The 27,115-nt window shown below is 41.4% G+C and overlaps 1 protein-coding gene across 2 annotated transcripts in view; it reads left to right on the forward strand.

Moving 5' to 3' along the window:
• PDZRN4 (PDZ domain containing ring finger 4) overlaps positions 1-27,115 on the forward strand; it is a 399,535-nt gene that overhangs the window by 226,113 nt on the left and 146,307 nt on the right. The window contains exon 1 of one of the 2 annotated variants that reach the window (XM_006120970.5): positions 9,117-11,494. The exons of the other annotated variant lie outside the window; for it this stretch is intronic. Within the exon in view, the coding sequence (XP_006121032.2) occupies positions 11,426-11,494 (69 nt within the window). The 5' untranslated portion in view covers positions 9,117-11,425. Of the gene's footprint in view, positions 1-9,116; positions 11,495-27,115 lie in introns of those variants that run through there. 2 annotated transcript variants of the gene reach the window in all.

The raw sequence follows: 27,115 nt of genomic DNA on the forward strand, positions 1-27,115 counted from the left end.
CATCCACTGAAGTCTAAGCAAGCTTCCTGTTAGTGAGTGATTTTTTTAAAGCACAATTCCATATCTGGAATGTGCAAGGCAGACAAGCTTTATTTTATTGAATATATCCTTTAACAATAATCTATAGTTGGCAGGAGGACCAGTTTTGAAAGCAAACACTGATGGTGGAGCATTGGCAAATGTCTCCAAGACTCTATTCACTAGAGTACCTCACTTACACTACCAGTCATTCATGTCTCCATATTTATATCCTAAAAACTCACTTCTGCTGTGGTGTGTCCAAGATTTTAGCCAGTTCACAGTGGCTGTATGGAGGGACAGCTGTTTAAAGATAATATATTTTAACAACACTCTATTATCAAGACACGTTTGAGCCTCATGCTGAAAACTTAACTTACATACTTTACTAATTTCTCCTACTCATTGCATTTTTAACCTTTGAACATGTGAACTATTTAAGGCAAGGACTATTATTTAATTTGTATTAGTACAGCAGTTAACACAAGGTGGGCACTACTGGAAACAGAATAGTAGTCGAGACTTTTTTGAGTTTTACATTCAGTGAAACCTTTGTTATCTGGCACTCTAACCAGAAAACATTGTTAACCAGCATTGTCCTCAGCCACAATACTGTCCCATCTTCAGGCGCACAGGCCTTGCTTGGTTTACCATGATTGGCTTAACAATTTTTTAGTTAAGAAGTACTAATCATCTTTAACGAAAATAGAAATGTGAGACCAACTGCCTCACACTACAAAACTACCAATATTAAAAACTTGAGTTTTACTATTATTGTCCATTGTTTTTTCTTAGGTTGATGGGGACCTTCAGATAACTGGACTTTTTAGATAACCAAAATGCCCTAATCCCCGAGCGTGCCAGATGACACAGGTTTTACTGTACTGTGGTGAGGGACACAATACAGAAGCTGAGATTGAGGAAGATGGAGGCACTCTAGATACTTCACTACCTGGTCACCTTGGTGGTGATCAGCAAGGTTAAAGCAGCTTTAACCTTTAAAACCTTTAGCACTTTAAAACAGGGGAGGAAGTGTCCTTCTCACAATAAAGTTCTTGTTGTTGCCCCTCCTGTGAGGTCATAAAGGGCAGGGAGAAGGCAGCTGACCCTGAAAGCACATGTTTTGCACTTTCCTGTCAATCTGTTCACTCTTCAGGAGAGCCTATCTGCTTCCTGTGGTTGATAAAGGGGGCCAAGGACCACGGTCTTCTGTGTTTTTTCCTTCATAAAACTAAGGGGAATCCTGCTTCCCCCGGGCACCCAGGGACCATCCTCTGCCCTTTCCTACTCCCCCCTCCCTCCCCACTTCTGCCCCACATGTCCACCTGACTCTTTATGGCCTTGCCTCTCACTGGAGCTCCACTATTATATCCAGGTCTCCTACTCGACATTCTGAGACCAGCTGCCCTCATGTTACTTGTGGCTGCAACCACTAACTTAGGAAGTATCACAAAGGGCACCACCCAGCACATGGAGCTTCCACCAACCTAGCAGGGGAGCTGGCCATAGATTCCCTGTGTTGTCCCTAAATGTCACCCAGAGACCTCCATTTTCCTGCATGGCCATACAGTCTCCCACCAACTTACAAACATGGTTGAGGATTGCTGGTCACACTGAAGTCTGACGTGGCTGTATAGGGTATGGCATTGCAAGAGTTCAGCTATTTGTGACCCAGCGGTTGAAATATGTGATAAAAGGCAGCACTACTGACTTAGTATCACAGACCATTTTTTCAATGTAACATTAAATAAAAGATATACTGAATGGACTTGCTGTTACTCATGAGAGTTCTACCACCTCCTTTACCCATGGAGGTTGCTGAACCTAAGAGATAATTCTAGCAAGACAAGCTTATTTGATTTATAGTCAGGTCTCTATATGGGACCCATACGTAGAGATCCCCAGGAGATGCACTGAATTTGTGTATGTGCCACCCTGTCTGGTTTCACTGAGTTTCAGGCCTGAAGTCTGGGTTTGCTTGCAGAAGTGAGCCCCAAATGTTCAAGTTATATACACCAAATTTTCAGAAAGCTTCTATTTACTTATTTTTGTGGACATAAAAGCAATGTTCCATAGAATATTGCACCACAGTGAACATTACCTGCACTCAGTTACTTATGATGCACTCTTGAATGTATTTTCTGATGCTTCTCCAGAGTGATATGGTGCAATTTATTTCCAGCTGTTTCTCCCACCTTGCCTTTGATCAAACTCTGAATTACACTCTCAAAGATCTTTTGCAGATTCTTTGGCAATTTCTTCTCTCACTGCACACAGGTAAGTGGAATCAGCTCAGTTTAGAGAATCTAAGATCTTGGGACTTATCCCTTCTTCCAGCCTCATGTACTCCACCCTTTTCACATCAGCTTTACAATGGTATTTATGCTCCTTTACATTTCACATTGTTTCCAGGCATTCAAAAATCACATCATCCTATCTTAGAAACCATGAACATTTTTTTTAAAGTCATACATTTGGGATCATTTGTATTTGCCTTCAGGTTTCTGAGCATTTAGTGTGCACTTCATGCTTTTAAGCTTTTCTCTGCAACCAGGAGTATTAGAAACTTCCTTTCTCCCAAAACATACAAACTGAGATTATTGTGCAATCTCCTGATCTGTGAGCTGAGGCTTAGCTTTATAAAAACACCAACCATTCATAGAATCATAGAACCATAGAGCTGGAAGAGACCTTAGAAGGCCATCAAGTCCAGCCCCCTGCCCAAGGCAGGACCAATCCCAATTAAATCAACCCAGGCAGGGCTCTGTCAAGCTGAGACTTAAACACCTCTAGGGATGGAGACTCCACTACTTCCCTAGGTAACCCATTCCAATGCTTCACCACCCTCCTAGTGAAATAGTTTTTCCTAATATCCAACCTGGACCTCTCCCACCACAACTTGAGACCATTGTTCCTTTTTCTGCCTTCCATCACTACTGTGAATAGCCTTTCTCCAGCCTCTTTGGAACCACCCTTCAAGAAGTTGAAGGCTGCTATCAAATCCCCCCTCACTCTTCACTTCTGCAGACTAAATAGACCCAACTCCCTCAGCCTCGCCTCATAGGTCATATGCTCCAGCCCCCTAATCATTTTGGTTGCCCTCAGCTGGACCCTCTCCAACGCATCCACATCCTTCCTGAAATTGGGGGCCCAGAACTGGACACAATACTCCAGATGTGGCCTCACCAGAGCTGAGTAAAGAGGAATAATCACATCTCTGGATCGACTGGCAATGCTCCTCCTAATGCAACTAATATGCCATTAGCCTTCTTGGCTACAAGGGCACACACTGTTGACTCATATCCGGCTTCTCATCCACTGTAATCCCCAGGTCCTTTTCTACAGAACTGCTACTTAGCCAGTTGGTCTCCAGCCTGAAACAATGCTTGGAATTCTTCCGTCCCAAGTGCAAGACTCTACACTTGTCCTTGTTGAACCTCCTCAGATTTCTTGTGGCCCAATCCTCCAATTTGTCTAAGCCACTCTGGACTCTATCCCTGCTCTCCAGCGTGTCTGCCTCTCTCCCTAGCTCAGAGTCATCCGCAAACTTGCTGAGGGTGAAATCCATTCTCTCATTCAGGTCGTTAATAAAGATGTTGAATAAAACCGGTCCTAAACCCAATCCTTGGAGCACTCCGCTAGAAACTGACCACCATCCTGACATTGAGACGTTGATCCCTACCAGCTGGACCCGACCTTCCAGCCAGCCTTCTATCCATCTTACCATCCATTTATCCAACCCACATTCCCTTAACTTGTTGGCAAGAACGTTGTGGGAGACCGTATCAAAAGCCTTGCTAAAGTCAAGGTATATCACATCTACTGACTTCTTCATATCCACAGAGCCGGTTACCTCATCATAGAAGTTAATCAGATTGGTCAGGCACAACTTGCCCTTCATGAATCCATGCTGACTATTCTTAATCATCTTCCCCTCTTCCAAGAGCTTCAAAATGGATTCCTTGAGGATCCCCTCCATGATTTTTCCAGGGACTGAGGTAAGACTGACTGGCCTATAGTTACCTGAATCGTCCTTCTTCCCTTTCTTAAAGATGGGTACTTCACTTTATGATGCCCGCTGTGTCACCATATGGTGTGCGTGTTTGTTTGATTCATTGTTCAGGGTTGGGTTAATCACAAGGCAAGGGGCTAGAGGAGATAGGTGTGTTCCAACCCTAACCTTTGTACACTCATTTCCTCTTATAGTTATAGGGCTCCCTTAGTACCTTGGCATGTAAATTATGCCATTTGGCCAGTTTGTGGGCCAAATTCTGAGGAGATTTAAATTGCATATCAAAAAGTGGATCTCACTTTAAGGGAGTCTAAATTCATGAAATTTATTTGCTGAAGAATCTGGAAGAAAGTGTGAATTAAAACACATTAGACTCACTTAGCTTCACCTTGTGTTGACCCACGGGTCTCAAACCTGTGTTTGCAAGAGCAGCCATGCTCCATAGTAGCCTGTTGACGTTTGCATATTAGGAACATGTGATGTTTAGCCCCAGTTTTGGGCTCCACTTCTGCACTTGGGTGGAATCCTAGAGCAGCTGATTGGCCTTCTGGCTCTCCTTGAGCCAGCAGCAGAGCAGGAAGTTGTCCAAATTACCAGGCTCTGCCCTGTTCTGAACTGTGTACTCATGCTTCCTGTGGCTTGATATCCTGACCCATTGTGACTCCTGGCATATGTTTTGTGATTCTGACCTCCAGTTTGACTTGGTCTGACTCATGGTTGTGAGATGTCGTATATCTCCTGCTTTGGACTTCCTGTTATCCTGATCCAGCTGACTTGAGTCTTTTGACTGTGAACTCTGACTGCTAGGTCTGGCTGCCCATGATCCAGCTGTGACAGCTCGTTCAGACCACAGTTAACCTGAATGGCCGAGCCTGATGTAAGGAGGAAGGACCCAGCAGCACCACTGCAGCCACTAGAAGCACCAGAAGCTGGTCTAAATTGGCCCTCTGCAGTCAGTTGGATAATCAAGCACAGCAGGCCCAATTTGCACAGCTGACCTCAGACAAGCAGCAGCTGCAGAAGCAAGGAAGATAGCTCAGCCTGAGGATACTGTTCTGCGAACACAGCATTCAGTATCTTGACCCGAGGAAGGGCCTGCAGTATTCTTTGCTCAAGTGTTTGACAGGCACTCCCAGGGGTTCTGGAGCTTCATAAACCAATGCTGTCTTCTGTTCCATTATCCGTGGTGCTTCAGTGTGCTACAGGACTAGTTTACAGTCGTGCATTTAGATGATAGATTGATATTTTCAAGAGATCTGGACCACTCACGACTGCAGTATCCTGGAGAGACCATGATGATACAATCTGTATGCTAAACTAGAGAAGTTCATATTTGATCAGACTTCAGAGTTCCTGTGTGCCATTTTCTTCTCAGAAGGCATTAAGATAGATCTGCACAAGAGCCAGTCGGTTCATGACTGGGACTCCCTTGCCCCACACAACAAATGTGACCTACAATTCTTTTCAGGTTTCTTGAACTTTTACCAGAGGTTCATTTAGAATTTTTCAAAACTAGCTGAGCCTCTGCTGTACTCCGAAAAAATAACGAATTTCACTCATTGCTTGAGGGCCACCATGATTTTCAGCAATTCACTACTTCTCCAGTACTGGCATACTCTGACATGGCACAAGCTTTCGCCGTGTAACCCAATGCCTCTATTTTCATGATTGTGGCAGTTTTCTCCCAAAAGGGAGACTGTAACCCATCACCTGCTGCAAACACTGCATCCCATCACCTCACTCCAGGTGAGCAAAACAATGAGATCATGGTAAATGAGTTCCTGGCAATTAAGACTACATTTGAAGAATGGCAACAGTAGTTGTAAGAGGCTCATCATCTTGTCCAAATGGACCACAAGAATCTGGAGTACCTATGCAAGACTAAGGCCTGAACCAACACCAGCTCTGAAGGGCTATGTTCTTCTCCTAATCCAACTTTACCTTGACTTTCTACTTGGGAACAGAAATGGAAAGGTCCATGCCTTGCCCTGAATACATGCCCCTGAACCACAAGACCCGCAGTCCAGATCCAGCCCACTTTCTAAATCCCATAACTTCCATAATGAAACTTGCTGCCAGAACCTGCTCTCACTAATCTTCTCTGACTCTGTCTTCAGAATTCCAAACAATGTTCCAAAGTTGGCCATCATCAGCCAAGAACCACACCACATCCAGGAGGGGGTCATGTTTGTGAGGACCTCATCTGGGTTCCACCAGAACATGCAAGGGTGCAATGACAGGACAGTTAGAGTGACATAGAACCCAACAATTAATGTACCATTACTTCTGGTTGCCTTGAATATGCCTCATGCTAAAAGACCTTTTTATCTCCCTGCCAAGTTGGTGCCTGCACCAAGATCCTTCACCAGAAACCCTATGGCCATCTCCAACCTTGGGACACCCCATTTCAGCCCTATGAAGCCATTTCCTTGGACTTTGTGGTGGAACTACCAGAATCCAGTGGTTTCACAACCAGCGGTAGGTTACTTTTCACAACCAATGGTAGATTTTACCATGATAGATTACTTTTCTAAGATTTCTTCCTTTATTTCCTGAACAGGTTTACTCTCTGTGGAGGAAATTCCCTGACTCTGGATAAACAATGTAGTCCATCTTCATGGTTCCTGGATCATATCATCTCCGACCGGGGACCGCATTTTACAACCCTCTTCTGGTATCAGTCCTGTGTTTATTAGGAGTCCATGTGCATTTGTCCTCTGCCTATCAGTCACAATCAAATGGCGAAACAGAAAGAATCAGATCCCTGAACAATACTTACAAAATTATATCTACCATCACTAGGATGATTGAGGTACACAGTTACTATATTCAGAGTTCTCATGCTATAATGCAGACTGCACATTCACAGGCCACAGTCCATCTTTATCAGTTGTGGTACCACCCCTGCTTTCATCCACAACTACACATACCCACTCCCAACCCATCTGCCTCGAACTTAGCAGAACTCATCTATTGCATCGAAGAGAAGATGAAGGGACACCTTAAAAAGGTAAAGAATGACTACAAAAGGCATGCAGACAAACATAGACATAGAACCTCACCTATTCAATAGGACAAAAGGTATGGCTTTCAAAAAAACTCTGTATAGACGGACCCTACCAGAAATTGGACTGTTGGTTCCTTAGTCTGTGCTGCTTTTTGGTGACAAATCAACTCAGTCATCCTGGAGTTCCAACTCCCTCAGTCCCTTAGAGTCTACATTGTGTTCCATGTCTCTCCTCTGAAACTGTACACTGAGAACCCATTTCCCTGAACCCAGTCACCACTTCTACCAGTAGAGTTACAGGAAGAGGCAGAAACATTGTTCATCAAGTCCTTGACTCTTAAGATTGAATGGGGCAAATTATGGTACCTGATCAGTTGGGGAGGTTATAGCCCAGACGATGTAGTTGGAAGCCAGAGGAAAGTGTTCAAGCTCCCACTGTGGTTCTGGCCTTCCATAGCAGCTTGCCTAAGAAACCTGGACCTATGTCTCCCAAAGGAGGGTGATGCCATGAGCCTGGCTCTGCAGAGTTTATAGGAGTCAGACTCCAACTTCCCATTTGGCAGCCTATTAATGTTTCCTTACCTTGAACTCATAAATCCCAGCCTATTTGAGATTCCTTCCCTGTAGTCTTATTGCTGGACTACAAGAGCAGCTGTTTGGCCTGCTGGTCCTAACTATGCCAGGAGCAGGAATAAGAAACTGAACAACTGGGCTCCACCCTTGTCTGGACCATGTGCCTTGTGCTTCCTGCAGCTTGATTTCTTGGCTTCCTGCCTCCATGTGGGATCATAGTTCTGACCTCCAGTTTGTCTCCTGACTCTTGACTTCCTGATATGTTGACCCTGCTGGCTCCTGATTTCTGTCTTGTGACTTTACACTTTGGCTCTGACTGCTAGTCTTTTTACCCACAATCTTTCTGTGATACATCTGTGAATTTGGATCACTGGCTTCTCTTACATAATTTCAGCAGAATTCTGCAGTACATTGTAAAATTCTTTGCTGTGTGATAGCCTACAAAAATATCTGGGTTCCATATAGGGGTTTTAGAATGGGTTCCATTTGGAAATTTATAGTCTTTTAAGCCAGAGAAACTTTCAAACATGGGTGTCTATAATTGGCACTTATACATTGTATGTAGGCAATTTTGTACCAATTTTAGGTGTCCTTTATTATCCCATAGGTGCATAAATATGATTTTAGGTGCCTAACTTTTTAAACAATGACATTTGAAAATGTGAGTGTGCATACTATTGTAGTACCCTGTATTTCTTAAGTGAAAATGAATCTCTTGCCATTTTGGCCCAGGCTTACTACATTCGTAGATTGTCTTTAAACTGTGATGAACCTTTGTAGTCTTTGCAGTGACATTACATTGAGGGTGATGAGCAGGGGGAACTCCACAATCAAGAAGATTGTTGAATAATTCAAATATCTTTGAATTACATATAGAATAAGAATTACTTGATTATATTTTAATATATCTTCTGTCCTTTTAGCTACAGATTTGATGTGGGTGAGGATTAAAAAGAAAGCTAGAGATTATTTTCTTCCTAACATCAAATTCAACCTGACAGAAGTGCATAACATATTTCAGTGTAATCATTAGTTGGATTAAGTTTTGCCTTAAGTTTCACATTCTGATGCACCAAGCTTAGTAAAACCAAAACAGCAATTTTTGATGGAATTCAAGGATCCTAAAATATTCCTTTCTTTCTAAAATAAATTCTTCAGCCCTGCATACTATACCCATTATATGGATATAAAAGCAGAAGGTAGAAGCTTTCTTGTATGTATGTGCAAAGGGCAAACACTTCATAAATGGGTGGAGAAGTTTGTCGGTTCCTGAGAAGGAAGCAAAAGAATCAAAGGGCTAGTAATGAAAAAAGGGGCAGCCAGGGGAACAAATAGAAGATTATAGTTTTCCATTGCTTATTTTATATGGTGTTTTATTTTTTTGTTTCTGGTAATTACAAAAAAGAAATCCTGTAGCAATATGTTAAAACTACAGTAATATTTGCAAGGGATTAAAAAATAAGACAGGGTAAATTATGGCTTCTTTTATCATTTTTCTGTTTAGCTTTCTGAACCTGTGTGTATCACGGGAAGAAGTTATGGTGGCTGAAGAAGAGGAAAACACTTTCATCAAAAGATAGTATGATCGTCCTTGAATGATTATCATCTAATTCCTTGATCTGACTTTCTTAAGTTCAGAATTTACACTTCTGAGAATTTTTCTACAGCTCTGCAATGTAGAAACCTTGAATGATTGCTTCATGTATATGAACCTCTCAGCAGGAAGATCATTCCATGGAGAGAAGCTGATACTATTGAACAAAAAGGCGACCATCCCTTAGCCCCTGGAATTTTGGGAAAGTTCAACTACAAACTTGACAGCTTGGGTCCACCTATGCTTGAAAACAGATATTGCAGTTGCGTTGCATGACAATGTATGGAGCTAGTGTAAGAAGTATCTACTCCAAATATGGTCATGATTTGTTTTCTTTCTGCATTATCCATTTATTTTAAAAAGTTGAATTTAATCAAGGTTTAGTGTCAGTTCGCCTATAATTCACATAGAGGTCCTAGCAAACTTTTTAGTGCTTACAATAATGATGCTGTTTTCATGTAGGTCTCTCTGCTTGGCTTTCATCCAGCCAGTTAGGTAAAATTAAGGCCCAGAAAATCGGATTATTACATCCCAAGGGAAAGGACTGATAAGCAGCAGATGATTGTTGATCTACTTACTACTCTGCGTTGGTGGTGTGTGAGGTGCCGCTAGATGCAAAGCCAATTTGTTAACAATTAGTACTCATTAGAATCATTTCCTGTTATTGATTTTAAATATTTGACAAAGCACTTTTAGGAAATTGTACCAAAAACATAGCTTCACATCAGTGATTAGAATTAAAAATCTTCAGGGCCCAGTGTTAATCTTACCTAAACTGGTTTCATTGGTTTCAGAATAATTATTTTTGCTTTGGAGCCCACCTGCTATCCTGTCCAGTTTAAAGATGCTTTGGAATGAGGACATAATTCTTAATTAATGGAGGTTCTAGATGAGGCAGAGTAGAAACAAAAGAAATCTTGGTCATTTTGTTCTATTTTTTTAAGGATTCTAGATTTGCTACAATAAGGATTTTTTTATCTTTAAGAAACTAATTACATGTTGTAAAACATATGAATTAGGGAGCTTATGGAACTAGATATATGACTTCCATTGCCTTTAGCATTTAACAGGTAGGTTTAATTTTAAATGCATCCTTGCCTTTACCTACTCACTGAGAACGGTAGGGCTATTAAAATCTAATTTGCAAACAATAAAATTAGGCATGTTGGCCTGATATGATAGAATCTTTTGAATTTTTAAAAGTCCAAGAGGATGTGTCTGTTCCTTTTCCTAAAAAATTGGGCTTGATAAGATTTACTATAATTGCTATTTAACTATGTATGCTGTGTACGTACAGGGTAAGCATATAAAGTGTAAATATACATTTAATGTGACCACTCTGTGTGTACATATTTACATTATATGTCTAATCATATATGCATAATATCTACATATTATGTAATCACGCCCACACATTATAGATTCATAGTTATGGCATCCTTTCTTCGTGTCTTAATACTGGCAATTTCAATTAGATTTGGTGGTGTCAAAAGTGAATTAATACAGCCATATGGGTTTGTTTTGTCTTCTTCCTTTTTTTGTGTGATTTAGATATTAAACAACATAAGTTATCGCAATCACTTTTTAAAATGCATTTTTGAAATAAATTTAGTGATTCTTGTTTCATAAGGTGGAGACCTAAGTTAGGAACTGATTTTGTGCCTCAGAAATTCTTACTTCTGAACTAGTCTCATGATCACTGGTAAAATTAAAGGGCAAGTGTGTATTCCTCTTTGAAATATCCTGTTTAATCTCTCTAACCTTAATAAACAGAGATAGTATTGACACAAGTGAATTTTGTTTAACCACACTACATTTGCTTCTTAATTAGTGAATATTCATCTGTCATCAATAGCAGCAATGACACCCCTCCCTGCTAACACGTTCTGTCATAAATAATCAATGAGTCTCTATTAATATTCATGAGTTAGAATCTGTGTAGTCATGTGCACTGATGCAGAGACAGGGGGAGTGTTGCCATGAACTGAGTCGAAACTCTGTGTGTATATGTGAGTGTAAGATACTTAGGGAAAAGGAAGAAGAGCATGCTGCTACACACTACCGGGGCTTGTGCTTCCAGCTAACAGTGGTGTGTCTGTGTTTCTGTGCTGGAGTGACTGATGAAAAACAGTAGTCAAGTGTGGAGGGTGATTCCCTGTCAGTGCATTTGCCTTTCAGTTCTGGGGAAATTAGAAGCCTTGCTCTTGCTTTGCTTGTTAGAATGGGCTGCAATCTCTGCACTTTTCAGAAAAGAGAGGAACACTACAAACTGCTCTATGAAGTTTCACAGGTGAGTGCAGAGGATATTGCCAGTGACTCCAGAGTAAGAAATTGTACTCCTTTAAAGATAGTAAGTAAAAAGAGATGCTCTTTTTTCCCTGTGAAAATTGTTAGTGAAATTGGTTGTTTTTTAAATTATTTTCAGATGACTGTTGTTTTTTGCTTCTTTGCCACTCCCCCTTCAGATGACTTCCTGTGGGATACTTTTAACATTTTTGTGCATCTTCTGGCAAGATATCAGTCATAGAACAGCACTCTTGTTTAATCATATATGTAATGGTTTAAGGGAGCCCTTAGGCTTGATAATAGAATTGTGATTTCAAATCAGTATTACACTGGTGCCTCTGCATATGCAGAGATTTAATAGGTCTGTGATCTCAGGTAGATCTAACTTATGGAAGAAAGTTTTATGGCATGTCTGGGCTGGCCAAGAGGTTTATTTGATTTTCTAAATAATTTAACATATTGATTTGATTTAAAACAAAACCAGAATAGTTCATTTGTATTTTTGAAATGCAATAGCTTTAAGAACTGAAGTTTACCTTAGCTTTTGTTTATGCATTCTTTGTGTTATTTCTCTTTATAACTAGGCAGTGATGTTAATACCTTGTAGTTATCTGTGTCTGTCCCCAGCAGCAGGAATATTAGCATAGCAGTGTGCTTCTAAATGTTTCCAGCATGTTCAGGGTAAGGGAAAAAAGAAGAAATTAGCATTTAACATAATAGCTCATAATTTTGCACAGCACTGTTGAGTCAGTATTTGATTTTAGGCTTTTTGTTTGCTTGTGGAATTGCAAAATATGGCAAACTAAAGTTTTAATGCCTTTTAGCATCTGTTCTCTCACACTCTCTAATTTGTCCAAGCTCTGTCTGACACACTGCTGTTGACATAGGCTGAACACTTACAGTTTTGGACTGCAATGCTGATGACAGGCAATAGTGAGGAGAAAACAGCTTAGAATGTTGGTGGTCTATTGGCACAGCAGTAGCTAAGTGCCCATTGCCTACTGCTTCCCTCAGAGTTTTTCTTGACGTGATTCATTTCACAGTGGGCTAATTACAAAGTAGATTCTCTACACATGAAACAGCCTCCTCAGTTGCAGTGGTAATGCACATTTTCATGGTAATGTGATCAGAGCCTCATTAGCCAGTTTCCAAAATGATCCTCTGCATTAATTAAATATAAAAATGACTCTTTTTATCACCATAGAGAGGAAAAAGAAGATTAACATTGTTAATTACCAGTGAGGGCAATACCTCCATTTCATTTTTTACCACAAACTAGCAACCACATTCAATCCTAAAATAATGTCCTTTTGCAGATAACCTGTCAGCTGCTTTGACTCATGAAGATGGTCTCTAGGTGGAACACTTTCCTTTAGTTCAGTAGTTAGCCATAATTTCTTCATTAGGTTTTCCTTATAGTTACAGTACAGAGGAAAAGCAAAGCAACATTTTTTCAAAACTCTCCACAGCTGTGAATTGCTGATCTGAAAATATAACATGGAGAGTGCAGTAGGTCTTGTCCTTCTTTACAGTGCTCAGGAATAAGGAATTCAGATTGTTCTGTAAAAGAGACCAGAGCTTTCTTAAATGATGACTGTAGGTATATGAGGGAAAAGGCTACCTCTTTTTTAAGATAGAACATTTTCAAAATCTTTCCTGCAGTGACATTCAGTAGTAGTATATACTAGCACAATCCAAAACAAGACAAAGTGGCTGGGTTTTATTAAAGGATTCAAAAAGAATCCTTCCCTTTATTTATCTGTATCTATTCTACTGCTGAGTTGCAGTGTTTGTGGTCATTAATGGCAAAGGTAGAAAATAAACTAACACTTTCATTTTTCCTCTGGTATTTGCCAGATAAAATGGAATACCTAGTAGAATTCGAGTTAGTTTTTGATGGGAGTAATGAGCAGTCAGCTCCTAGCTTTTGTATACTGCATTGTTTGGAAAATGTCACTGCTAACGTATTGTCTGGTGATACCATTTCTGGTCCTGCATGGATTTGAAAACTAGTTTCTATTTTTGATCCAATATTTATGCAACTAGGTGCCCACATGACAGTAAGTATGTTTTTGCCCAGATGTTCCAGTTAAGGAACTGCTAGTAACAGCTACCATAACATCCTATTTATGACACTGACTTAAAACTAGATGCTGGGTAGTAATTGATCTATTAAAGCAAGCTTACATAGATATTAATTCTTAACTTAATTCTATCCTTTAAAATTGTACAATCTTGTAATTTCTAGACCAGGTCTCTTCATCTGCACTGTGGTGGAAGAGCGTGGAACAAGTTAGTCTGTCAGGGATATGAATTGAATGAGGATGAACAGTGGCTCACTGACATATGTGGATCAGCTAGGTCAATTTATATTCATAAAAGGAAAGCAATCCTACTATTGTATCTCACCTTTCAGATGCTGGACTACCTGATAATGTGGGATGTGTGTGCACTACCATATTTATAGATACAGTAAATAAAGCAAAGTGTGTTTGCTGAGGAAATCCATGCAAACACAATGAGGCATGTTATTTTGATGCTGTTTGTAGTGAGGTCAAATTTAGCTCTGGAGAGATTAGTGTAGCAGGGCTGATGGGAAATGAAGACATCATTAGAATATTTATATTTTTTCCATTTTCCAGACTGGTTCAGTTTCTCAGTGAGATAGGTGGTCTCAGGGTGAGAATACTCAATCAGAGTGCAGCTTTGATTTATGCAGGAACATTTTATTTTAGTAACTACACCGTATGCTGTAGATCAGGATTAAAAAGAAAGTCAACACGATTTCCAGGAATTAATATGTAAGATATGTCTGAGTGCTGGAGAAGCACTCTTATAACTCTTAAGTGCCTTTTCACCTACCCTTAGGGTCTCAAAACTCCACAGCCTTGCTGCTCTTTCACGTTAAGAACTATCAAGACAGAAAATTATAAATGTGAGTCCTCCTCTGCACATCCATACCTTATAGAAATGGAAGTTCTGTGGTAATTTCACAATTACAGTCTTTTACATTGATACTTCTTCAGTTAGTGTTTTACATCTTCTGTGCATTACACACTGTTGAAATATATACTTATACTTATACTTCCCAAGCCAAGTAATAGGGGATAATTGTGAGATCTAAGGGGGCTGATGAGGTTTCCTCCAAAATAATGTAGGGGTAGAATAGGAGCATGAAATCACTTGTATTAAATGTATCACCAGGGTCTTCGTGCAAGATCATTGTACTAGACTCTGTAACCAAATAAGAGACCGTCCCTGCCTTGAAGAGTTTACAGTCTACACGTAAAAGACACAAAGGATGAGAGTAGGAAATGGAGGCATAAAATAGTTAAAATGACCTACCTAATGACAGCAAGTCAGTGGGAGAAAGCTTACTGAGTTCCAGTTCAGTACCCCATTCACTAAACCATGCTTCTCACAAGACCCTAACTAAGGCCAATGTTTGGTTGAAAGGTAACTTAGAACTACTGATGATAGCTTAATATTTATCCTATGCTGGTATCCAAAAGTGCCAATCAGGATGGATATCCCCGTTGTAGCTAGGAAAATACTGGCTCTGCCCCCAAGAGCTTGCAACAAAAGATTGTTTTGCAGCTGGGAGCTGGCTTGATCACTTAGCTGTTCATTTCAAGATTTTACATGTTAAAATGTGTAAAAAGTTTGTAAGAAAAGTGTTAGAATTTTTTAGGATTTTCTCTGGAATCTGTTGAAATTCAGTTTGAGTTTTAACTGGTTTAACCTGTTTGCGTGGACTCTGAACATTGGATAATGGCAATATGTTGAATGAGCATGTTGTAGCAAATTTATATACAAATATTTTCTGCCAATTTCTCTGTACAAGTCTCTCTGTTAAATTTTAAACTTTGAGAACATTGCAGATACGTTCCAGGCGCAATATGTGTGTGCGGGGGCCTGATTACTACTGGTTAGAAGCCATCTGCCTGTCTCTCTGATTCTTCATTTGTATATTTTCTCTTACTATCTTTACTTTATGAAGCTGTATAAAACATTGGCATGCTTTTGTATTTCATTTAAAAGTCTCAAAATGATTAGCATTCAGTTATAATTTTTGTCTTTATTTTCTCCATAAATATATATGTTGGGGGGGGGGGGGGGGATGGTAGGCATGGGTGGTGAAAGCCCAGCCCCGCCCCTTCCATCCCCCCTGGAGCCAAGACCCACCCACTTCCAACCCAGCCTTTCCCAATGGCCAGGTGGAGAGTCAGGGTCGCTGAACTGTGGCCTTGGCCCAGCCCTCCCTGGTGGCCAGGGGGAGAGCTGGGCCTTGTGCAGCCTCAGCCAGGCCTTCCTTGGTGGCTGGAGGGGGGAGAACCAGGTCTACCATGCTGCAGCCTCAGTTCAGTAGTTGGGGGGAGTGTCGGGGTTGCCACACTGTGACCTCTGCCTTCCCCAGCAGCCGGGGGGAGAACCAGGACTGGTGCAGCCTTGGCCTGGCCGTCCCCAGCTGCCTGAGCGGACAGACCTGGGGCTGCCACACCATGGCCTCAGCCTGGCCCTGCCTGGCAGCCAGGGGCAGAGTCGGGGCTGCCTTTCCCCAGAGGGGTGTAGTGTTTGTCTACATTGCTTCATATCACTCACAGGATAAGAAAATGGTTAAAGAAGAAATACAAATTACTGACACACATAAAGGGTACTAATGGCAGTGGAGGCTGATCCAGATGAGAATAGTGCACCAGTAATGGCATAATTGTATAGAAGGACAGAGGGATGGCCTGTGCTATGGTGTATTTTTCCTTCCTGAGCCATCCCCCTGTCCATTATTCTTAGGCATTTGGTCATACTGATATTTTTTTTGCTACTCATGCCACCTCAAAACACATGATGAGTTTGCCATTAAGATCTCCATTCTATTGATAAGTATCTCCTTTGCTTCTTCTCCATTGCCATTCTTGGTAATTCTAATGCAGGGCCAGGACCCTCTTTCTAAACATTTTGAAAGTACCATCTGCTCAACATCACCAACATTTGGTGCCTGCCTGCTGGTTCAGAGTTCCCAAATATTTTGAGGATATTCCCTGCTGGATATTTGTGTGTCAGCTCACATCTAACTTTCTTAGATTTTTATGATCTCAAAAGCATGTTGTAATAGCCAATTTTTACTATGTGGGAGTGTGAAAAGAGAATTTTAGGCTAGATGGTTTGAGAATGGGGAGGATTGTCATGACTGATTAGAACAAATACACGTAATAATTCCAATGGGTCATATTGCATTTCTTGGGTTTTAGTTGCTATTTGCTTTGTGGACTTTGGTATACAGTTAGGGTGCATCTACACTGCAAGGCTTAACTCGAAATAAGCTACACAAATTGAGCTACGTCAGCTGCATATCTTATTTTGAAATAACTTATTTCAAAATAGGGAGCATCTACACAGCACTTCTTTCGAAGTAGAGCACTCTTCCTCCGACTTTCCTTATTCCTTGTACAATGAGGGTTACAGGAGTCAGAGTAAGAAGTCCTCCAGTTTGACAGTATTTTGACGCTATTTCAAAATAACTGCCTGCTGTGTAGATGTGGATTAAGTTATTTTGGAATAGCACTAGTCATTTTGAACTAATGTTGCAATGTAGACATACCCTTAGAAAGTTACACCTCTGAAAACCATCATTCTCTGGTCTGGCAACCTCTGTGGTCCAGCAGGACCATGGATGCTCCTGGACCAGAGAGCCCGGAAGCCTAAGGGCAGGAGGATCAGCCGGGGCTAGGGAAAACAAGGTAGGCAGCTCAGCTGGAGACAGTGCAGGCCTGGGGCTGGAGTCTCTCTGGCTGTGGCAGCCCGCAGTAGCCTGGGGTCGGAGTCTCCTAGCAGCCTGTGTCAGCACGGGGCTGGAGCCCTGCAGTAGCCCCTGGGTGCGTGTGGTTGGGGCCGGAGCCTCGTTGCAACTCTGCAGCAGTGCGGGGCCAGTGCTGGAGTCCCATGGCAGCGCCATGAGTACTGGGACAGAGCCCTGTGGCAGTCCCCTGAAGCATGGCACTGGGACCCAGAGCCTTCAGCAGCCCAAGGCAAACAGGACTGGACCTCCATGTCAGGAGTCAGAGCCTGTGAAGCCCAGGGAGCTGGCAGCATCTGAGCAAGTAGCCCAACCAGGTTGGGGGAGGGGGAGACAGGGTGCCTGTTGGGGAAGCCTGACAATGTGCTTGGGGGCTGGTGACAGGAGACCTCCCCTGGTCTGGCAAATTCTCTTGTTCGGGACCGGTCAGGTCCTGATGGTGCCGGATCAGGGAGGTCCAACCTGTAATTGTGAAACAGCTGATTGCAAATCAGTTTAATTAAGAATTTCCTGTGGATGCTTTAACTTTTTTGAATAGTTCAGGATTTTTCTTGGAGATTTTTAAGGGTTCAACAAACAAATTTGTTAGAGTTCTATTTTGTGTCACTTAAAGTGAACAAAGCTTTGAATGATTCTCTTTGCAGCAACATTGCCTCACAATAGTGTTAGCAGCATATTTACTGTAAAATATGATCATGGAAAGCCTGTTACATATTTCCAGCTGTATCTGAGGAAGTTGCTTGCTAAGAATTTATTTAAATGGACTTGGTCAAACTAAGTAGGCTTTAAAAACTCTCTTGCTATGAACGTTGTTTTTCTTGTAGATAGCGAGAGTCATTTCTAAAAATTAGTGTGAGGAACCTATAGTCTGTCTTTCTTCCTTGCCACTTGGTTGATGTCTGTGTACTTATGAAATCCCCATAACCATAACATCTGGATGTCTTTGGTAAGTGAGTTTAACTCTGAAGGTGAATTCCTAACCTGAATGAAGCCAGTTGGAGTTTTAATCCTGATTTCAATGATGCCATGATTTCATCTCTGTGTCCGTACCTATCTGCAAAATGGATATACCTACTGTCCCAACATCAAAAGGAAGGATAAAGGAAAAAAGAACCATGAGATAAGAAACCATACAGTGGCATGTGAGATAAGAATTCAGCACATGAGCAGAATAGAGGCAACTATCAAGCAGCATTCAGAATATATCAGTGATTTGTAGAGATATGGAAGACTATTAAATACATATTTTAAAAGAACTAGTTGAGGTACTGGATGGCATAATTTTCTTTATAATTTTGCATTTTCTTGCTTTGTCTAATAGTGGTGGGGAGCATGAGAATCTGTCTGAGGATTTGTATTTTTTGTTAAGGCTGATTTCCTGAAGTAATTTAATATGGGATAATCATCAGGCAAAGTTTAGATCTGCATGGAGACATTTCATCCTAAGAGCCTTAAGTATTAGAAATGTGAATGAAGGTTGATAACTTTTGCACCCACAGAGTTCATAGTTTTGATAGAGCAGAGTCTTGTGGTAATCCAAATTTACCTATTGAAAATTTTATTTTTTGTAGAGGAGGGTGATGAAAATGTCATTGGAACATTCTTCCAAATATTTAGATAAAATGGGACTAAGTTGTGTATCCCATTTCTCTCCTGGAGAGGTTAGAGCATCACAGAGGAAATAAACAATAGCAAAGGTCTGTACAGTGGTATCAGGATGTAAGGGTAACAGACAATCCTACTTTTGAGAAGCTTCATAAAGGGTTACATGAAAAGTTCTTTGATATCCTCAGAAGCAAGGCACTATGTAATTGCTATTGTAGCTGATCAGTTCAGGATTCCATGTTTATTCTGTTTTGAACAAAGTCTGGGAAATTGAACTCAGAGGAAGTTTTGTGTGAGGACTAAGAGCCACAATATGGTCCTCAATTAGCTGGCGGTTTCAAAGTGACACTCTTTAGAAGAAAGATGACATTTTTCAAAAACAAATGTACTTCCCATATTTAAAAGCTACCACTGATTATTAAACCTGAAATGATTTTTTAAAAATTGTATGTACATTTCATTTATTTATTGATATAGATTTATCTGACCTTGGACAATGAAAAAAGTCAAATTTTCTTTTATTTTTAATGAGCTTCTAGTCAGTGTTTCTTCCAAGGGCATGCTTTGGTCTTACCTTTAAATGTATAGAGAAGGTACTATGTAAACAGCTGTCAGAAGCTATATGCTGTAGATAAACTGCAGTTGTTAACAAGAAAACTATTCCAAGTGGTTTATGTTGTCAGTGGAGCCTAAAGATGGTGGTTGAGTGACTCCATGTAAGTCACCACTGCCCATTTGTTATATACGTATTTTATATCTTGTCCAGCATTGTATTTCAGTTTCACAATATTGCTGTGGACAGATGGTAAAGTATTGTGTCAATCTGTCTACATTTTAAAATGGCTTTCACGGCCTTTTATAGTTACATACTTATGAAGTTTGTAAACTCTACAGAACTATTACTCACATGGAAAAAATTAACCAGTTTCTCAGAATAGAAGTGTGATGGGGTGAAGTCATAGACGACTCCTTATGGTGATTCCTGGGGTGCTGACAAGGCCACTGCCACCCCCTTTCTTGCTCTCTGGGGCTTCTCACTGCTCGGTCCTGCTGGGCCGGCTCTGCTGGTCTCCCCCAACCAAGGCACCAAGCTGAGATCACTGTCATCTCCTCTCTCCCCCACGAAGCAGTACAGACATTGAACCTCTTCAGGCCCAAGGAGAGTGCAGTTTTGGACCAGCTTTCTGGGATATCACTCCCCAAGTGGGATCAAACTCCCTAATGAATTATTTGGGTAAGCCCCCTTTAACAATGAAGAAGGGAATGTACACACTGGTTGTTCCCCCGGGTGATAATTATTTACGCTGGGCTTGATAGTAAGTAAAAGTGATTTTATTAAGTACAAGCAGTAGGATTTAAGTAGTAATGAGTGAGAACAGGCAGGTTACAAATCAAAAGTAACAAAAACCACTTAGCTAATCCTAACACTAAAATCCTCAGCACAAATTTATTATAAACTCACCCTAAAACTGTCTCTTTTCCAGCAAAGCCTTCCAAACCAGGGCTGTCCCTCACCCTGGTGTATTAGTTCACCTGCCTCTGGTATGACCATCAAACCATAGACAAAAGACTACAGGTAGTCCCCGAGTTACACGGATCCGACTTATGTCGGATCCGCAGTTACGAACGGGGATTTTCTCGCCCCGGAAGACTCGAGCGGCGGGACGCCTGGTCCCGCCGCCCGCCTCCTCTGGGGCGAGAAAAGCTGCTCCCCGTCTCCCTGGTCTGCTGCGGGAGCCAGCAGACCAGGGAGACGGGGAGCAAAGCGGCGGAGGACCCGGGGCCGGACCCGCGGCTGCTTCCAGATCAGCTGGAAGTGCCGCGGGTCGGGCCGGGTCCTGCGCGGCTTTGCTCAGCGTCAGACCAGGGAGACGCTGACCAAAGCCGCGCAGGACCCGGGCCGGACCCGCGGCACTTCCAGCTGATCTGGAAGCGGCCGCGGGTCCGGCCCCGGGTCCTGCGCCGCTTTGCTCAGCGTCTCCCTGGTCTGCTGGGGGGGGACACAGCTAGTGCCCCCCCAGCAGACCAGGGAGATGTGGAGCAAAGCCCGGGGCCTGTGGTAGAGCAGGTGGGGCGCTGCCGGTTGGTCCCGCAGCACCGCTCCTTGGTGCTACTGAACCAACCCGGCAGCACCCCAGCTGCTCAGCCCCAGGAGTCCTGATTCAGCTGCTGCTGATCAGTTTCAGCAGTGGCTGAATCAGGACGCCTGGGGCAGAGCAGCTGGGGTGCTGCTGGGTTGCTCCAGTACCGCCGAGGAGCGGCCGCACTACTGGACCAACCCAGCAGCACCCGAGCTGCTCTACCCCAGGCGTCCCCAAGTTAGCCGCTGCTGAAACTGACCAGCGGCTGACTACAGGAAGCCGGAGGCAGAGTTGCTCTGCCCCAGGCTTCCTGGAATCAGCTGCTGATCAGTTTCAGCAGCAGCTGACTTGGGGACGCCTGGGGTTCTTAAGTTGAATCTGTATGTAAGTCAGAACTGGTGTCCAGATTCAGCGGCTGAATCTGGACGCCAGTTCCGACTTACATACAGATTCAACTTAAGAACAAACCTACAGTCCCTATCCTGTACGTAACCCGGGGACTGCCTGTACTATCTTCCTATTCTTTTTAAAGAATCCCCTTATTGCATGGGGAGTCACTGGGCTGCTTCCTACCAACCACTGCTAAGACTTAAGGACGAAAAGCTATTTGCATATGATTGCCCGGACCCTGAGTCCTTCTTTGATTACTTACATTCATACATTTAAAACCCATGAAGCATTCTCCACATAGTGTATATGTCTAATACACTACCAAAATAAGACTTAAGTCATGAAGATTGACAGGTTACATGAAGTAATTTGCTCAAAGCTCCTTTGAGTTATGAACATTTATGTCCATAAGTCCATTTCATAAAGCATGGGGGAGTGAACAGTCATAAGAATATTGCCTGTTTCTTAACAGACGCCAAACCCAATAATCAACAAGTTAAAGAAAACATTCATGCTCCCTTTCTATATGGTCTGATTGTTTCCAGTAGCTTCCTTCTATGTTTATTCCCTGGAGAAGTTTTGCCAATATGTCTCATGTCATTTAGGAAGGAACAATCAGTTTCACACATACAGAATGAGAAGCGACTGTCTAGGAAGGAGTACGGCAGAAAGGAATCTAGGGGTCATAGTGGACCACAAGCTAAATGTGATTCAACAGTCTGATGCTGTTGCAAAAAAAAGCAAACATGGTTCTGGGATGCATTAACAGGAGTATTGTGAGCAAGACACAAGGAATAATTCTTCTGCTCTACACTGCACTGATTAGACCTCAATTGGGATATTGTGTCCAGTTCTGGGCACCGCATTTCAAGAAAGATGTGGAGAAACTGGAGAAAGTCCAGAGAAGAGCAACAAAAATGATTATAGGTCTAGAGAACATGACTTATGAAGGAAGACTGAAAAAATTGGGCTTGTTTAGTCTGGAAAGGAAAAGACTGAGAAGGGGACATGATAGTAGTTTTCAGGTATCTAAAAGGGTTTCAAAAGGACGAGGGAGAAAAATTATTCTTCTTAGCCTCTGAGGATAGACAAGAAGCAATGGGCTTAAGCTGCAGCAAGGGAGGTTTAGGTTGGGCATTAGGAAAAACTTCTTAACTGTCAGGGTGATGAAACATTGGAATAAGTTGCCTAGGGAGGTTGTGGAATCTCCATCTCTGAAGATATTTAAGAGCAGGTTAGATAGACATCTATCAGAGATGGTTTAGATGGTACTGGGTCCTGCCATGAGGGCAGGGGACTGGACTCAATGACCTCTCTAAATCCCTTCCAGTTCTTATGTTCTGTGATTCTATGATATGAGCACGACAGAGCAAGTTTTCACTCATCGTGGGAAGGAATTTTAATTCTCCAAACTACCAAACCCTGTCCAGTATACACTCCATCACAGTTTGAATTGCAGAGTTTAATCAAAGAGGGCTCTGATACAGCCCATGTTATTAGCCAGTATTGGTTATTTATATACTTTGTTTGACACTCGTTTTCCCCCTTTCTCTTTTGCTGAGCAACAGCACATTTTTCAGTTGTGATATTGAGGGAAAGCCTAGCTGAAAATATTAGTCTTAACATCATGTTCTGAACTCAGCAAGTCTTTGGCTCATTCTAATATCCTGAAGTGGTGAGTTCTGTCTCAGGTTTAGGACTTTCTGTTCAAGGCGCTCTTAGGCTCTTGAAAGCTTCAACTGGGCCATGGCAGCGTTGTTATTTCTGGTATGCACGGCTGTGTAGTGTGACAGTTTCTACAATCACAAGAGGTAAATTACAACTAAACCTCTGAATAATATAGCCTTACTTCCTGAGTATTCCCCAAGTGCTGATACAACAATCATTGTTTCATTATTTTATTGCAACTCTCACAGTATTCTGAGTTTATTCCTCCTAGCATAATATTGGAGAAACATTAATTTTAATTACAATTCAAAATGGCTGCATCTAGAATGGCATGATTTTGCGCAAATACTTTTAACGGAAAAGTTTTTTCGTTAAAAGTATTTGCGCAAGAGAGCATCTGTACTGGCATGTGCCTTTGCGCAATAGATTTGCTTTTGCGCAAAAGCATCCGTGCCAGTGTAGACGCTATCTTGCGCAAGAAAGCTCCGATGGCCATTTTAGCCATTGGGCTTTCTTGCGCAAGAAATTAACTTAGCTGTCTACACTGGCCCTCTTGCGCAAGAATACTTGCACAAGAGGGCTTATCCCTGAGCGGGAGCGTCGAATTATTTGTGCAAGAAGCACTGATTTTCTACAGTACAAAGTCAGTGTTCTTGCACAAATACTCGCGGCCAGTCTAGACGCAGCCAATATGTTTCTATATTTTACAGATAAGAAAAGAGAAAAGAAAAATGTAAATGTGTATTAATTCAGATATAATGTTTGTAATATTCTGAAATAAGCTCAGTGCTCCTAAATATGGTGGGAGAGAAACACATCTCCCAACTGGGTGGGAGAGACTCACTGCTCTGTCCTCAGCTACTTTAGCTGACAGAGAAGTGCCCCTCCCCCAGCCAGCACCTCTGTGTGTGGAGTCCTGAGCCTCTGGATGAGGCTCATTAAGCAGCTGTGGGCCTACGCTGCCACACAGCTTAGAGAGAGCCTTGGTCATGATCCCATTTTAATGGGATTGCCAAAGCTGTCTTAGACTTGCTGGGGTCTGGTGCTGAAGCCAGAGCCCCACCTCCCAGGACCAGAGCTTCAGCCCTGTTCCCTTCTGGCTGGGGTGATGGGGCTCGTACTCCCTATGCACCCTAAGATGGTAGAGCTCAGGCAGGCTCAGGCTTTGGTCCCCCTCCCCTGAGTTGTGTAGTAACTTTTGTTGTGAGAAAGGGTTTGTGATGCAATGAAGTTTGAGAACCCCTGATCTAATGTTACTGTTATTTTTGAATATAGTATTGCACAAGTATCCTGAAGTATTAAGAAGAGCCTATTTTTATAAACTGAAAAATTTAAAAAATAATTATTCTAGGACAGAGAGCTCCATCCTCACTGGCTACCTTCATCACTATGGAACATACGGTAGGTAGGTAGATGGTATCACATCTTCTGTGATCTAATCATAATTACACTACATAACAGACAGTGCAGACACAGGACCATCATCAAATCATTATTATTATAAGAAAAACATTGTCATAATGGGTTGACCTATTCAGCAGTTATTTATAAAGTTAAAGGTGGAATATCACTGCAGAATGTAAGTCATGTTACATTTTCAAGAAGGGTATGAATTGTTCTATGAAATCATACACATATGCAAAACCAAAGGTTTTTCTTGTATGTTTGTTGGACATACAAAGAAAGTCGTGTTCTTTCATTTTATGTTTGAAGGTTGGTTATAATGAGAATTTTACTTTGTCATTTGTACCATATCTTATTTTAGATTACTAATGGGACATGTTACCTGTTTAATTGTGTATTATTAAGTTTCCCAGGGGTCTTTCAGTATAGAGCTAATTATAAATATATATTTATTTTTTTTGTTTCACTTTGTTAAAAAAGATAGCATACAAAATCAGTTTGATGTTAGTTGTAAAGTCTGATTATATGCAGTATATTAGCACAGGGCATATTTGAACCTATTTATTTCTGTGTGTTTTATATTTACTAGACTATTTCAAAGTCTTTTTGGTGATGGCATTTTAAGTTATTAATTCAAAAGATTTTTTCCATTTATCCCCAGATGACCTCTTTGTCCCCCGTATTACTCATTTCTTTGAATTAAAAATGTCATTTGGTCATGTTCAGTGGGAAAATGCCTTTTGAAAATCTGACCTGTAGAAATGTGATGAATAGGACAGGGAATGGATTTTGCCCAGTGAGAATACCAAATCATGTAGCACTGTAGTTTCACTTACTGAATGTTGTCCAGGCTCCATAGTTGAACCCTGGGCTGCCAGTGTCACTTCATCAGGATGTTTTCTGTCCTGTGACTAGCAGCTTCAAATGTACTCATCCATCTTCTTGTCCCATTACATTTTGTGTGACTGATGTTCTGCACCCATTAAAATTGATGGGAAAGAACAAAGAGAAGAAGAATGTGCCCTTCAATTGATTATGCCTTTGAAACAGGCAAATGAGACTAGTGTAGATTGAGCTCTTATTTCTATTTGTTAACTTCATTAATTAACATGTTTTATTATACCTATTGCTAATAGACTCCTGCCTCTTTCTTGTACTGTTAATAACAGCAGCAGGTATGGGAAATATATATGCCAATACCCTTCTACTGGAACTTCATGAGATCAAGTGGCTATATAGATTCTTTTAGGTGTATCAGCTGCCACTGATACCGTTGACAGTGAGATGTAGTTGACATGCCTGAATACCTTTTCAAGGAAAGATAGAGGTATGTTTGAGTGTCTCAGCTCTTTTCTCTCTTAGAAAATATGCAGAGCACAGTGTTCAGCTATTATTCATCTTCCCCAAGGGAATTCTTATGTGGTGAATCACAAAGTTCTGTTCATTGACACCAACTGTTTAGTCTAATGTAAAATCTTTAGGGCAGGTCATGAGAGAATTTGAGATTTTGAGAACCTTCATAAAGCTGATGAAATGTAACCATACATCTCTACTTAATTGCACCTCGATTATTTCCCATTGTCTAGGTCCATGGATTGAGGCTTGGATGAGAGCCAATTGTTTAAAACATAACCTAGGTAATTCAGAGGTGATATTGGTAGGCTGCAGAAGACAGCCAGAGGAAATGCAGATATGATATCCCCTTGGTTGCAAAGGTTCACCACATAAAAATGTAAGAACATCCAGACTGGGTCAGATGTAGCTCATTATTCTGTCTTCCAACAGTAGTCAATGCCAGGTGCCCAACAGGGAATAACCAAAACAGGCAAACACCAAGTGATCCATCCTGTTGCCCTTTCCCAGCTTCTGACAAACTGAGGCTAGGGACACCATTCCTCACCATCCTGGTTAATAGCAATTGATGGACTTGTCCTCCATGAATTTATCTAGTTCTTTTTTGAATATTGTTATAGTATTAGTCTTCACAACATCCTCTGGTGAGGTGTTCCACAGGTTGATTGTTTTTGCTTGTTCAAAACCTGATACCTATTAATTTCATTTGGTGACCCCTAGTTATTGTGTTATGGGAACAAGTAAATAACTTTTCCTTATTTACTTTCTCCACGCTACTCATGATTTTATAGACTTCTGTCATATCCTCCTTTTCTAAGCTAAACATCTCCTCTTCTCTAAGCTAAAAAATCCAAGTCTTAATCTCTCCTCATATGGCACTCATACCATACCCCTAATCATTTTTATTGATCATTTCTGAACTTTTCCCTTTTTTTCTGAGTTGAGTCAACCACATCGGCACACAATATTCAAGATGTGGGCATACTATCGATTTATATAGAGACAATATATATTGTCTTATTCTCTATCCCTTTTAAAATGATTCCTAATATTGCTATTTTGACTGCTGTTGCACATTAAGTGCACGTTTTTAGAGAACTATCCACAATGACTCCAAGATCTCTCTCTTGAGTGGCCATCATTTTTATATATAGTTGGGATTATGTTTTTCAATATTCATTACTTTGTATTTATGAGTATTAAAATTCATATACCAGTTTGTTGCTCAGACATATGGTTTTGAAGCTCTTCACAGTCTGCTGTAGACTTAACTATCTTGAGCAATTTGGTATCCTTTGCAAAATTTGCCACCTCACTGTTTATGGTTTAC

This window comes from Pelodiscus sinensis, chromosome 1 (genome assembly GCF_052426305.1).
Source record: "Pelodiscus sinensis isolate ZL-2025 chromosome 1, ASM5242630v1, whole genome shotgun sequence".
NCBI lineage: Eukaryota > Metazoa > Chordata > Testudines > Trionychidae > Pelodiscus > Pelodiscus sinensis.